This window comes from Tenrec ecaudatus, chromosome 6 (assembly GCF_050624435.1).
Source record: "Tenrec ecaudatus isolate mTenEca1 chromosome 6, mTenEca1.hap1, whole genome shotgun sequence".
In the NCBI taxonomy this organism is placed as follows: domain Eukaryota; kingdom Metazoa; phylum Chordata; class Mammalia; order Afrosoricida; family Tenrecidae; genus Tenrec; species Tenrec ecaudatus.
Window position 1 is genome coordinate 4,018,254 of NC_134535.1, and position 14,889 is coordinate 4,033,142.

General features: G+C 58.4%; 1 protein-coding gene across 1 annotated transcript in view; it reads left to right on the plus strand.

Annotated features, from left to right (window-relative positions):
• Nucleotides 1-1,915: 1,915 nt before the first annotated feature.
• CERK (ceramide kinase) overlaps nucleotides 1,916-14,889 on the plus strand; it is a 38,233-nt gene continuing 25,259 nt past the window's right edge. The window contains exon 1 of the mRNA XM_075553488.1: nucleotides 1,916-2,204. Within this exon, the coding sequence (XP_075409603.1) occupies nucleotides 2,084-2,204 (121 nt within the window). The 5' untranslated portion in view covers nucleotides 1,916-2,083. The remainder of the gene's footprint in view (nucleotides 2,205-14,889) is intronic.

Genomic DNA, 14,889 nt, shown 5'->3' on the forward strand with positions numbered 1-14,889 from the left:
GTCAGGACAAGCAGGACTGGGCAGGGTGGCTGTCAGCTGTCAGGCCAGGGGCAGGGGGCGCTTGGAGCCCTCACCTGCTGGTCTGGGCTCTCTCGGCTTCCCAACCCAAAGAGCCTTCACGGTAATGAATGGACGGAGGGTGTCCTTTAAAAGGGTCTCAATCGGTTATGAACCAAAAGTTTGGGGTGGTGGCACCGAAGAGAAGCCTGTCAACTTGCACCCAGTGTGCACACAGCCAGGGCACCCCCAGGGAGTAGCTCCTCTCCCACCCCCGTAACACAGTGGCCAACATCTCCCACGTCTCCGGTGACAAACTCACTGCCATCCAGGGACCTTGTCATTGACCTGATGGCAGTGAGGTGGACAGGCTAGAACTGCCCATGTGGGCCTCTGAGATGGTCACTCTTCACAGGAGCAGACAGCCTCCTCTTTCTCCTGTGGAGTGGCTGGTAGTTTCAAGCTGCCCCACCAGTAACCATGACACCACGGTTCCTTTGGTGGCGAGGGTTTATTACTTGTTTAACTTGTGTGCTGGGCAGTGTGAGGTTCCTGGGGGTGGGCATGGAGAAGTCCAGGGCTCTGTGGCATTCCGGTGGGTGGACAGTTGACATGGAAATGAATAAAGATGATTACAGAGGTTGGTTTGCACGTATGTGTGTGTGGAGTGGGACAGTGGGGGGGAGGGTCTGGTAAACCTGCCCATCCCCTTCTCCCCCAAGCAGGCATCAGGTTTACCAAACCCCCCCCCCCACTGTCCCACTCCACACACACATACGTGCAAACTGTCCACCCACGGGAATGCCACAGAGCCTGGAACCAAGCTCCTTTGGGCTTCATGTCTGGCTATCTGACCCCTTGGAACCCGCCCACGTGACTTCAGCCCCACCTCACCCCCACCCAGAGAAGTGTACAAGCTCTGCTGTGCCTTTGGGGGGTCCTCTTAGCACAGAATGAAGGTCCCCTCTTCACGGGCTCTCACAACTCAAAGGGTGGGGGCTCTCACAACTCAAACTCTTGGGTGGGGGCTCCCACATCTGACACCTGGGCTGTAGGCCCTGGGCTTCTGAAACACCCCATCACTCAACCTGCCCCAGGGCACACTGGGCTCTGGAGACCCCAGCACCACAGCCACAGAACACCCTTTAACACCGGGGGCCTGGGGCCTGGCCCAAGCCCTGGCCCACCCTGCAAATTGGTCACCTCACACTGGGAACCACCTCCCCACCCCCACCCCCAGCAGAAGAACATGGATGGTCATGAAGGTGGGCCATTCTGGCACCCTGCACTCAGACACGGTGGCGTTCCCCTGGGGGACTCCCAGGAACACACACACACACACACACACACACACACACCATCCACCCACCACCACCACCCTGCCTATGATTAGAGGTCTGTGCTCTTAGCGCTAACAAAGCCCTTGAAACAGATAGAGGTCAAGGCCAGCCAGCCTAGGTCAGGACACAGAAAGGCGGGGTGGAGCCGCTGCCGCTCAAGGTCGCGCCCTGTTGGGGTGCGGGCCCTGCGGGGCGTCCACAGCACCAGCCGACGGTGCGGGCGGCCGGCAGCGGCCTCGCTGGGCCTCAGAGGCCACGCCGCCACCCTGTCATTAGCGCCGCCCGGGGGAGGCGGCGCTGGGCGCGCCCGGGGACGGCGCAGCGTCGGCCCCGCGAGAGGAGTCCAACCCACTCCCGGCCGCGGGGCTGCGCCCCCGTTCCCTCGCACCCTCCCCGCGGGCCCGCGCTCCCCCATTCCCCTCGCACCATCCCCCGCGGGCCCGCGCCCCCTCGCCCCCTCCCCGGGGGCCGTGCCCTCCGCCCTCGTCTCCTAGCACCCGGCTGCGAGCCCGCCCACCCCGTCCCCCCTTCCCGCGCGCCCGCCGCGCGCTCGCGCACCTCGCACTCAGCACTGCCGCGCTCCCCGCCGCGGGCTCGCGCACCCCATTCTCACCCCCCTCCCCCGACCGCCGCGTACGGGGTGACGCAGGCCCGCTCCCCCCGCCCCCGCTGCGCCCGGCCCCGGTAACGGTCCCGCGCCCGCGCCGAGCGTGCGCCCCCGGCCCGGTCGCGTGAACAGAGGCGTGATGGAGCCGCTGCGCTCGGTGCTGTGGGTGAAGGCGCAGAGCTGCGCCGTGAGCTTGGAGCCCGCGCGGGCGCTGCTGCGCTGGTGGCGGAGCCAAGGGCCGGCGGGCGTCCCCGGCGCGGGTAAGTGTCGCCGCTCTCGGGGGACAGAGCACCAAGGGCCAGTCCCCAGGGAGAGGAGGTCCCTGGGGGAGCGCGAAGTGGGGTGGGGTGGGGGCTGCGGGGGGGTGGGGAGACGAAGGAGGGCTCTGGGTCTCGAGGGAGCTAGGGGACAGAGGGAGGTGGGGTGTCCTCGGTTCTCTGTGGCAGCTGGCAAGAAAAGGTCCCACTCTGGTCGCAGAGGGTACTGCGTTCTGGGGACAGGAGGTGACAAAGAGGAAGGCAGAGGCTGCCTGGAGATCGGGTCCTCCTGGGAGCCCTTCCTGGAGTGGTGGCTGCTGGGGTGACCGGCAGCAGGGAAGGGTGACCCGGACCCGGTTTTCCACACATGGATCTGCACAAGGACAGCAAGGATAGGGTTCAGATATATTACAGAGCCTGGGGGTGGGCGTGCCAGTCCCCCCACTCCAGTGGTTTCGGTTTGACTGAAGGCATGCTTTTGTTCGGGGTCTGGGCAGGAAAAGCGAGTGGGGGCAGAGGTGAGGTTCCCAGTTGAAGTAGTTAGAGGAGGGGTGTTTGGGGGTGGGGTGGGGGTGGAGAGGTTCATTTGGGGGGAGGGAGCTTGGGGATCCCTCCGTTCCAAGACTGGTCCTTTTTGGAGTCCTCTCTTGCACCCGGAGGACATGGTGCAGCAGGGACCAAGGGAACTCCCCTCTCAAAGAACTGTCCTCAGGGCTGGCCACCGGCTGGATGCCTTAGCTGGGTTATCTGGTGACAGAGGGCTGGCAGAGGAGGTGCCATTTGAGCGTGGGAAGGGCCGGTGAGGGGATTGCCTGGGCCTGTGCTGGGGGTGCGAAGAGGTCCTGCTGGGTTTCATTCATCCTGATAGCTCCAAAGTGTTTGCTGAGGACCAGTGGGCAGTGCCCTCCCCTGGCAGGGCAGGGCAGGGCCGCTCAAGCAGCCTCTTACTGCTGTGGGCCTTTTCCATGAAGGGGCCTCGGGGGACAATCAGGGAGAAGCTTGTTTGACGGGAAGTGGGCACTGGCCATGGGGCTGCCGTCTTGTGACATTTTCTAGGAGACTCGTCCTCGCCCACCCCCATCCCCTGGGGTGGGGGGGGGAAGCTGTCCCAGAAAGTAACCCTTTGAGAGCAGAGTCCCAGAGATGGGGGCAGGGAGGCAGCCGGTTGGTGTGGGAGGCTGGGACGGGACGGGACGGGGCCTTTTCCTGCCAATGCAGGGCCCTATCCACCTGGACGCCCACCTCTCCTACTGCACACTGTGCGCTCAAACACAGCAACCGCGAGGACCACCGCTCAGACGCTCGGGACGCTCGGGACCGGACCGTGTGTCCTGCTGTGCATGGGGTGGGTGTGAGTCAGAACCGATTTGATGATACCTGACAATGATAAACAGCTCCACCACCCAGCTGGCCACTCGCCAAGGACCGCTGGCCACTGCTGGACAGAAGAGAGGAACCAGCAAGTGGGACATGCTTGGCGGTAAGGGCTCAGTTCTGGAGGGGACGAAGATGGATCTCAGACTTGGGGGTCCATCGGAGTTGCCACTGACTAAGGATGGGAGCCCTTGGGGCGGGACTTTGTTTGCCTTTCTGATTATTGGGTGAGTGAGGGTGCTTTGGGGTGTCAGGCAGGCATGCCTGGGTGCCCATTCAGAATGTGGATACTTTTCAAGTGGTGCTCTGTGGGCCGGGGGTGGGGAGCTCTGCAGGTGGGCCTGGAGGGGTAGGAGACACATCTGGGACAGGAGGTTGGCTCTGGTAAAGTCTCAGGTGCATGGCCAGCGTTGGTCTTCACCCTAGGCCGAGCACCCCCACAGGGCCCCCTGCCCTGCTGTACATGGGGACGTCACTGCGCTCTGATGGGGACCTGGGATTTGGTGTCTGTGTGGGGCCAGGCGTTTCGGAGCTCTCCTGTGGATCTCATGCCTCCACAGTGATGGCTGGCGTCTTGTGGGCACTCACCGCGTGTAGGGAAGTGAGCTTCATGCCCATGTCACAGCCAGACCTGGTGCTGCGCCGCTGACGGCCCGCTGCTGGTCAAGTGGGATTGGAAGCTCGTGGGCCCAACGCCAGGCCCAGAGAGGTTGTGTGGATGAACCCAGGACAGCACTGACCTTGACGGGCCCAGGGTCAGTACTTGGCCTTCGCTCACTGCTTCCTCAGCCAGCCCCCATTAGGTGTCCGATCAGCACGTTCTGGGCTCCTTGTGGGTCCAGGGGTGTCCGCTACGGCACACAGTGGCTGACCACTTCCTGGGAGGACCCCTCAGGCTACTCAGAGATGGACTTCTGTGTGTAAGGCAGCAGCAGCCTCTGCAGGGGGCTGAGGCCACATCTCTGTGAGCTCCCCAGGGAGCCAGCCCACGTGAGTACATGGAGTGTGTGCCAGCTCACTGGGAAGGGCTGGAAGTAGGCAGGGGTTACTGGGTCAGGGAGTACGGGCTCCAGTCTGTCTGGGCCTGCAACGTGGCTGGGCCCCCCTGGGACAGGGGGAACATGCAGGGGTGGGGGAGGTTAGTGCCCCGGCTCCAAAGACCCCTACACAGGCAGAGGCAGCTTGGGATGACAGGGGAGCAGGGAGGATCCCCCACGGGGGCTCTGGCTTAACTAGGGATGATGGGCTCAGCAGTAGGCATAGTGGCTCCAAGTGCCTAGGTGCTGGTGTGGTCACCACATGGCTCAGCTGCCCTGGAGACGCCTCCTCCCCTGACTCATTGCACCCTATGTGGGACAGACCAGACAGGATCTCTCACTAGGGGTCTCCCAGGCTGCCATCTTTACTGGTGCAGATGGCCTGGCCTTTTTGCATGGTGGTGGGTGGGAGGTGAGGTGGGGTAGGGGTGTTGGTAGCCAAGCATTTAGCTGTCTTGCCTGCAGGGATTGCCCCCAGGAATTTCACCTGTTGGGACAGGAGACCCGGACTCAAGTGTGGGTGCTACCGGGCACGAGTTGCATGGGAGGGAACCGGCTTCCAGGGCCAATGTGGGCCCCTGCTGTGTGGGGAGGGATTTACCATCACCACAGAGGTGGGTAATGGCTGGCAGCTCTGGGCCCTGAGGGGGCCAGCTGGTGGGCAGTTGGGCAGGAAGACAGGAAGGCCGTGGTAGGCTTGTCAGAACAGGCCGAGGGTCACCACCATGTTTAGCTACCTGCCAGCTGCAGCTCCAGGAGCTTCAGTAGATCCCGGGTTAGCATTCTGGGAGTTGGAGCCTGAGAGGTGTGCATGTTGGGGGTCAGGGAGAGTGTTGGGGGGCTTGGACAGTGATGTAGAACCCCCCTTTCCTTGCATCACCCCTCAACCCTCTCCCTCCAAGGCTACTGGGGAGTTCCCAGGGCGGGCCCCTGCTGTGTTCACCCACCTTGCCCAGCCAACCCTGGGCAAGCCCCCAAGCACAAAAGCAAAACCCATCTTCATTGAGTGGATGCCAACGCTCAGCGACCCTACAGGAAAGGATAGAACTGACCCTGTGAGAGTCGGGGACTGTCCCCCTCTACCGGGCGGGCGTAGAAAGCTCCCTCGCTCCCCCTTCCAGGCCCGTTTCTCCTACAGAGCTGCATCCTCTCCCCATAGCAGTGAGTGTGGAGTTTTGATCAACGGCAGCTGTTTTCTGCCTGGTTTTTGGTAAACTCTCACCAAAGATCAGACAAGCGGGACCAAGGGACCCTGGGGCGTTGTCCGTGGACTCGCCTACCCTTCAGCAGTATGGCTTGCAAACAGGCACCGTGGAGAAGAGTTTGCATATCAGTAAGGACACGTTCATGATACAGAGGGGCCAGTTTTGAGAAACATGCCTGCCCACGTGAGCGCCACCCCACCCGGGTACAGAGGGCTGGTGGCACCCAGACCCTTCTGCCCACCCGCTGCCCGCGGGCTGTTTTGTACCCTCTTGTCACCGAAGGCATGTCTTGTTGCTGGGACGGACCACCACAGTTGGCTTCCCCACTCTTCTGGGGTTGGTGGGGGTGTCTCCAGGTGGGGCTGGAAGAGCTAAGACGGTGTGTGTGTGTGTGTGTGTGTGTGTGTGTGTGTGTTTCTCTTGGTTTAGTCTCAGACACCTGGTATGTGGACCAATGGCGGTGGGAAGTGGTCCCCATTCAGGACTAGGTGTGGTCAGGGCTGAGCCATGTCCCTAGAGAACACAGTCTGCAGCTTCGGGTGGGAGGGACACCCTCCCTCTGCTGCCCGGTCAGCTGAGGCCACGCCATGTGAGTCTTGAGCTCAGTTCCCCCGGGTGGCTGGTGCCCCACAAAAAGAGGAAGCCTGAGGTGGGAGGGAGAACACGCTTGCCCAAGAAGCAGGGGAAGCAGAGGCTGGCGGGCGCTTACTCTTGCATCTGCTGTCAACCATTGCCCGTGGCTTCACCACGTCAGAGTGGCGGCTGCCGGGTCTGGGCCGCACCTGTCTCTCCTCCAAGCCTGCCCCAGGGCCAATACCTCCTCTCACCTGTACCGTCTGCGCCAGGGGCCAGAGCAGGCGGTCAGCCGGGTAAGCCCGTGCCGACATGTACTTACATGCCAAGCTGTAGCAAACAGTTCCACATTTTCAAGTGGTTTTCTGCAAATAAGTAAATAAGCACCCATTGGCCCGTGCTGACCCCACTTCCTGGGTAATGCGTACACCCTTGGGACTTCGAACCCAGGGCCCCCAGGGACACCTGGGGAGCAGGCCCTCTCCTGCACCTGGACTCCCGCCCCCACATCTGTGACGCAGTATGTTACCTTCTCTACGGCCCTCCCCCACGCCCCACACATGGGCTGTTTGGGGCAACAGCAGCCCTGGGTAGCTAAGGCAGGTGGACGAAATGTTTTCATGGAAAAATAATGGATTGTTAGCAAATAGAGAGGATAGAGTGTGTGAACCCTTCCTGACCGAGATGGGCCCCAGAGAGAACCCATGAGTAAATGCATTTGCCTAACTTCTTTTGTGAGGGGCCATGAATTTTTTTTTTAAATGATGGTTGATGTGACAACTATTGAATGATTGGATATTTGGATTATGTCCCACTAAAACGGTTTATAAAGTACAAAAAGAACGATGATGGAAGCAACTCAGAGGATCAGGAGTAGGCTGAAAACAAAACATTTACCTACGAAAAGCACAACCCATACTCGGCCCCAGAGCCGGCCCACAGGCCAGGGTGGGGTGGGCAACCCCTCTGTGGGTTTCCGGGACTCGCTCTTGAAGGGTGTAGAGAGCCTCGTCTTTCTCCCAGAGGTGGTTTCGAACTGCTGGCTTTGCATTTAGCAGGAGCCCGGAGCCTAACTCCTCTATCACCAGGGCGCCTTTCTCATCTGCTAGGGCTGCACATCCTCCTCACTGTCAGTGAGCAAGGTCACGTCCTCTGCGTACCGCAGGTTGTTCATCAGCCTTCCTCCCATCCTGATGCCGCAGTCTTCATCATGTAAGCCAGCTTCTCGGATGATGTGCTCAGCGTACAGACTGAACAGGTCTGGTGAGAGGATGCGACCCGACACACACCTTTCCTGATTTAAAAGCTTGCGGTACCCCCCTTGTTCTGTTTGCATAATGGCCTCTTGATCCACGCACAGGTTCCTTAGGAGCGCAGTGAAGTACTCTGGAATTCCCTTTCCTCGCAAGGCTGTGCATAGTTTGTTATGATCCACACAGTCGCATGCCTTTGCACAGTTGAGGAAACATAAGTAAACATCTTCCTGGTATCATCTGCTTTCAGCCTGACATCAGCAATCATATCCCCTGTTCCACGTCCTCTTGTGAATCCAGCCTGAGCCTCTGGCAGCTCCCTGTCAGTGTTTTGCTGTGACCATCACTGGATGGTTGTCAGCAAAATCCAGCTGGCCTGTGATGGCAAGGGTATCGCTCTATTATTTGCTCCTTCTGTGGGGTCACCTTTCTTTGGAATGGGCACAGATATGAATCTCTTCCAGTCAGTTGGCCAAGCAGCTGTCTTCCAAATGTATTGGCATAGACCAGTAATTGCCTCCAGGGCTGTCTCTACCCCAGCCTCCAGCCGTCGCAACCACAACTACTCATGTTGGCACTGCAGGTGACAGAGGGGGCCTGCTTCGAAGGGCTTTCTTGACTGTGTTCTTTATGGAAGCGGACAGCTAGGTCTTGCTTCCATGGTGTCTCTGGGTAGATCTGAACCTCCAACCACCAGCGCCGTAGACTCCTACCCAGCTCCTCCAAGTATCGCTGGTGTTGCACTGGGTTAAGCATTGGGCCGCTAACCCCAAAGTCGGCAGTTTGCAACCACCAACTGCCTCGCGGGGAAAAGACGGGACTTTCTACTCCCATAAAGAGTGACAGTCTCCGAAACCCACAGAGTCAGTTCTACCCTGTCCGACAGGATTGCTGTGAGTCAGCATCGGCTTCATGGCTGTAACGTTTTGTTGTTTGTTCGGGGTCTTCTTTGAGTTGCTGTGTCACGTGTGTCTCTCACTGCTGTTCAGAATTGTCGCTGTCGTTTGGTGTAGAAATCGTTGGGCTCACAGTCTTGGTGCACTCAGCTTGTGGCATGTGTTGGTACGTGCCTTTTGCCGGGGTTGGGAGGTTCTCAGGCTTTGTTTTTTTGGTATTTTGTTTGTACCTTTCAGCCCTACCCACTTCCTCTTCTCCTGGCGAGGTTCCAGTGACATATCCGTTCACCCTTTTGTTCTCTAGCCCCCCAAGATCCCTGGGCCTCCGCTTTTCTTCTCTCCTGTGACTCGTTTTCCTCCGTTGTCCAGATGGGAACTAGTTTGCTTGGTCAGGTTGTAGTCTCTTTTTCCTCCATCACGTGGACTGGGCAGTGTGAACGGGTCTGTCTTCCAGCTCACTGGGTTTTTTGTTGTTTGCCTTTTCCCTTCGCCCTCCATTCTGCTGTTGAGCCCGCCCCGCGGTGCTTTCCATCTCAGCTATTGTATTGTCAGGTCTCGAGTTTCCGTTTGGTTCTCTCGGACGCTTTCTGCTTCTTTGCAAAGGGCTCTCAGTCTGCCCGTTTGTTTGAGCAATCGGGTAGTGGCTCGTGGGCGTGCTGCTGCCCTGGCCACTCCATGAGTCCTCTGGCCCCGGTCTCTGCCCTCCCAGCAGTGTCAGCGCCTGCCGATCCTCGCTCTGCGCAACGTGGCGCAGCGATTTCCAGTTTAAGCCTAGACATTTTAATGGGTTAGCTATTCGCCTTGCTGCTTCATAGTTGTGATGTCGCTGGGGTCCCGCGGTCACGCTGCAGCAGGGAAGAGAGTCCCTCTCGGCTGGCCCCTAGGTCAGGGAAGAACTTCTCCCACTAGGCTTCTGTGTGTCTCACTTCCTCTCCATGAATTTTGTATTGTGCATTGGGTGGGGTGGGGGGCCAGTGTACATTTCAGACCATCAGCAGTTGAAAGCCCTCCTAACCATTCCTCCCCCCCCCCAATTTCTCTTCTCCCCCTGCTGAGCCTCCACCCTCCCTGGCACCCTAGCCCATGGATCCCTCTTCCCACCCTGCCTTCCCTCCCTCGGGAACCTCCAGAGTCTGTTCCCTTTGGTGGGCCAATCCTGGCCGGGTTGATAGTGGTCTCGTACAAGATCTGCCCTTTAGTGGTGGCCTAACTGTGCTCAGAGGGTGTCGCTGGGCCCATCCACGTCAGGAGGTGCCCCCTGGTCTCCTCCTTGGTTTGAGGGAGGCCAGAGCGACTTTATCCACTCTCCTGCTGGTGGGCATTTGGGCTGCAGCCAGTTCCCGGCTGTTGTGAGCGGCGCCGTGGGGGCTGTGGGAGCACGTGTGTCCCTGCAGGCTTTGACTCTCCCTTCTCCCACAGAAGGCTCCCTGGCTCATTTGGAATGTCTAACCCCAGTGGCTTGAGGTGGCGCCCCAGTGCTTTCCAGAGTGGTTGTACATCCCCCACTAGGCTTGTCTCCTGGTCACTATGGTGGTGGGGGTGGAGCCATACGTTCAGGCTCCCTCCCCAGTCCCCATCTTGGTGGGTGGCACTGGGGCACATTCTTATGACTCCCCCAGGGTACAAAGCCAGGCTTCCCTGGGGGTCATTTGCTGGCTTGCGCACAGGAGGCCCCAGTTTCCGTTCTGGAGCCAAGCATTTGCTGCCTCAGCAGGCCATCCCTGACCCTGATCCTTGAACCAGAGAGAATGGCCGTCACTGGGGACTTTGTCCAGGACTGTGCCCATCCGCTGCGGCGAGTGCTCCGGTGTCAGCGTCACGCCTGGGGGATGGGAGTCAGATGGACATGCAGCGAACTCACGGCTACACTGTTCCCAGGCCCACAGTGCCCACCCCTCTGCCCTTCGCTGGCCATGGTCATCTTGTCTCTGGGCCATCCATGGCTTTCCTCAGGGAAAGAGTTTTGAAAAGCCTGCCCATTCCATCTTCCCAGGTGCTGAAGGCCCCTGTTTATTTCTTGGAGATCGCTTTCCTACCACCCTTCAGACCAGATCGTTTCCATGGATCTGTGACCCGAGCCAGGTGTTGTCCACTGCTTCCGATGCGTGTGAACATGGGACACTGAATAAAGGAGACGGCGGAAGAATCCATGCACTTGAGGGATGGTGCGGGAGAGAGTATTCGAAGTCCCACGGATGCCCCAAGAGCAAACAAACCCATCTCGGAAGAAGCACAGCCAGAGCGCTCCTTAGAGGCGAGGATGGCGAGACTCCATCTCACGGCCTTTGGAGGGACCAGTCCCTGGAGAAGGACATCCCGCGTGGTAAAGTCGAGGGCTGGTGAGAAAGAGGATGGACACAGTGGCTGCCACCAGGGTCTCGGGCACAAGAACAGCTGTGAGGATGGTGAGGGCCAGGGTGGTGTTTGGTTCCGTTGGATGTAGTGTTGCCAAGATTGGGTGCCGACTTGGCAGCACCCAGCAGCCACAAGAATGACCACATGGTCACTGACCAAAGGAGCCCTGGCGGCGGCGTGGTTACATGGAGGACTGCAAGGTCTGCAGTTCAAACCCACTAACCCGTCTTTTGGGGGAAAGACGTACTTTTGTTCTCATGAAGATTGACAGTGCCTGACACCCCCAGGGGTGGCTCTGCCCTGTCCTGCAGGCCCACTGTGAGTAGGCACCTTTGCTCAACCTGTGACCCTGGAATGGCAAAGGTGGACGTTGGTGGGGGGTGCGCACCGTGACTGTAGCCCCACTTCTTGGTGCTAAAAATAGCACATTGTAGTTGACAGGGGTCCTTGTCGGGGCGGCGATGTGGCTGCTCGAGTCTGCTCAGGTCTTTGGGGTATGAGAAGAATCTCTTCTCTGAGCTCAGAGACGCTTAGAGATTTACTGAAGGTGTTTCTGCTCTTGGTCAGCCTCGGGAAGCAAAGTGGCCCTGCCCAGATTCCAAGTGACCCCCCCCACACACACACAGCCCGTTGGGGCAGCAGCATGTTCATCACTGGTCATGGCCTGTGGCTGCAACTGCCACGGTAGATTTGCCCTGCCCAGGGATGTGAGGCAGGCTGCCTCGGGCGGGGAAGCACCTGAACCCTTGGTCAGGGTTTGTTTAGGTTGATCACAATCTCATTTCCCTTCCAGCATTCGCCCCAGGAGAGATTTCTTGTCAGGTGGCCAGGGTATCCATGCCACGGTAAGGTCACAGTGAGACAGGACTGACTTGCTGCCTCTATGACAGCAGCGTCCCCACCAGGGGCAGTGGGCTGGGGGCCCTCGGAGCCAGGTTCCGCCCACGCAAGGCTTTTGTCCGACATGCTTTTTGGTTGTTGGTTCTGGAATTGCCGCCAGTGCTCTGTAAGGTGGAGAGCATGCAGGTCCTCTGGAACCAGCCCCACCCCATCCCCGGAGAAGACTGGATAAAGACACTGGTGAATGCGCACAGGGGGTCACTGTGCATCCCCGAAAAACGACGCCGCCCCGCTTACCAAGGATGGACCTGGAGAGCATCGTGCTGAGTGAAACAGTGGTGGTGGTTAGGTGCCGTCGGGCCGGTTCCCACCCAGAGAGACCCGATGCACAACAGAACCAAACACCACCCACGTCCCGGGCCACCCTCACCATCGCTCCTGTGCCTGTGCCCATCAGTGCAGCCACTGTGCCTGTCCGTCTCCCCGGGGTCTTCCTCTTTGTCGCTGCCCCTCTACTCTACCAAACGTGGTGTCCTTCTTGAGGCACGGCCCCTCCTGACACCACCGTCTTGTTTCAAGATGGGCCTGTTTGCTCTCTTGGCGTCGGCTCCACCGTGCGTTGTCTTCTTGGCCAATGACATTAGTCGACCACAAAAGGACACACATTCTATGAGACCACTGTTCTAAAGGGAAAAGCAAAATCAAGGTCAGGACTCCCATACCAAAGGGAACAGACGCTGGGGACTGCAGGGGCTGGGGGCGCCGGAGGGGGACAGGTGTGAACCTGGGGCCGTGGAGCATCGATGTTGATCCACAAGGGGAGGGGTGATAAATCAAGGAGCGGGGGGGATGGTAAAGTTTTGGCAGGGTGAGGGAGGCTGGATTCGTAGGTTAACCTGTTGACTACACAGTCGATGATCTGAAATGTAATTGACACCCCCACCACCACCTTATTGGCAGTTTTTAAAAGCTGCCAGGAGAAGAACAGGACACCACACCTTAGGAACGGACTAGATGGCGGTGGTGTTTTTAAACAAAATAACCGTAGTCATAATCCCAGGGGAACCGGGTTTCTTGGTTGAGTGAGTCCGAACTCGTGTGGGGTAGGTCTTAAGCGAGTCAGTTTATAAACCGAGCTGAGGGGGCCAGGAGCGAGGAGTGAGGAGCGAGGAGCCAGCGACGGTGTCAGTCCCGTGAGCTCTTCACGGAACCAAGGGACAAACGTTGAAAAGAGACGAGGACTTTCCCTCAGAGCTGGCTGAGAGAGAGAGAGAGAGAGAGAGAGAGAGAGAGAGAGAGAGAGAGAGAGAGAGAGAGAGAGAGAGAGAGAGAGAGAAAGCGAGGAGAGAGAGAGAGAGAGAGAGAGAGAGAGAGAGAGAGAGAGAGAGAGAGAGAGAGAGAGAGAGAGAGAGAGAGAGAGATTGAGATTCCCCTGAGCTGGTGGGGCACCCTGTGTCCTCACTTCTAGCCTCCTAAACTGTGAGAAAATAAACTCTTATTCAGCAAAGCCACCCCTTGTGGTGTTTCCGCCACAGCAGCACGAGGAGAGGGGTACTGAGGACACAGCAGCCCCCCGACCACGCTGCCACCCTGCATTGCCTGAGTGCACCTCTCGGCTGTGTTTTCTGTAGAGAGTAGGAGTTGCTAAGCACGACCCTTAACCCGTGTCCCCAGGGGCCACTGCCTGGAGATTAGTTTGTTTGTCACACCTGGGGGGGTGTCATAGGTGTGACCTGGGGTGCTGCTCATTCCCCTCCACCACCAGGTGGACCTGGCGGGGGGTATTGTGAGCCAGGACTCTCAGGCCAGCAGGCGACAGTAGGAAGCAGGGCCCTCACCTTCTCTGGTTCCTGGGAGCCGAGAGAAGTGAAGCGGATGCCAGACCATCACCCACCTGCAGGGAAAGCCGGGTGGCAAGGTGTGGGCTAGGGCAAGAGTGAGCCTCTCTTGTGACTCGGTGACCCCCAGCTGTCCACTCCTGTGTCCCATCCTGGCCAGACAGACTTTCCTATTCCCACGCTGCCTATTTGTCCATATCTTTGCATGCAGACTCCCAGGCCTGGCTCGCCCCTCCTGCTGCCCACTCCCCTGGCGCCTGCCCTGCAGCAGGAGCTATCGCCCCAGCAGACCCTGGACATGGACCCCCATTTTCACCTGATCTTCTGGGCAACCTAGCTATCACCCTGTCTTGGACCCTGCGAAGACCCCTGCGGGTCCTCTCCGTGTTGTCGTAATGGAGTCGCCCAGCCTTCCCCACCAGGCACCGTCCCGAGGACAGCACCGTGCTTTGCGAGGGCTCCGGGGTCAGTGCAGTCGGCACCGAGCTCACAGCCCAGTGTATGTGCCACATGCATGATGCTTCTGCCCTCCGGGTCACGCCCCAGTTTCTCGTGTTTCTATAGTTCTGGGTTGTTGTTTTTCTAAAGTCATTTTATTGGAGGCTCATGCAACTCTTATCAGGATCCATCCATCCATCCATTGTGTCAAGCACATTTGTACATGTGTTGCCATCATCATTTTCAAAACATTTTCTTTCTTATGAACCCTTGATAATTTATAAATTCTTATTTTTCATGTCTTATACTGACTGATGTCTCCCTTCACCCACTTTTCTGTTGTCCATCCCCCTAAGAAGGGGTTATAGGTAGATCATTGTGATCCGTTCCCCCTCTCTCCCCACCTTCCCCTTCCCCTCCTGGTATGGCTACTCTCAATATTGGTCCTGAGGGGTTTATCTGTCCTGGATTCCCTGTGTTTCCAGCTCTTATCTGTACCCATGTACATGCTCTGGTCTAGCTAGATTTGTAAGGTAGAAATGGGGTCATGATAATGGGGGGAGGGCATTAAAGAACTAGAGGAAAGTCGTATGTTTTATCGGTGCTACACTGCACCCTGGCTTGTCTCCTCCCCTTGGCCCTCCTGTAAGGGGATGTCCAGTTGCCTACAGATTGGTCTTGCGTCTCCACTCCACACTCCCCCTCATTCACAATGATATGATATTTTGTTCTGGGTCTTTGATGCCTGACACCTGATCCTGTCGACACCTCGTGATCGCACAGGCTGGTGTGCTTCTTTCATGTGGGCTTTGTTGCTTCTCAGCTAGATGGCCACCTGTTTATCTTCAAGCCTTTAAGACCCCAGTTCTGGGTTTTTCA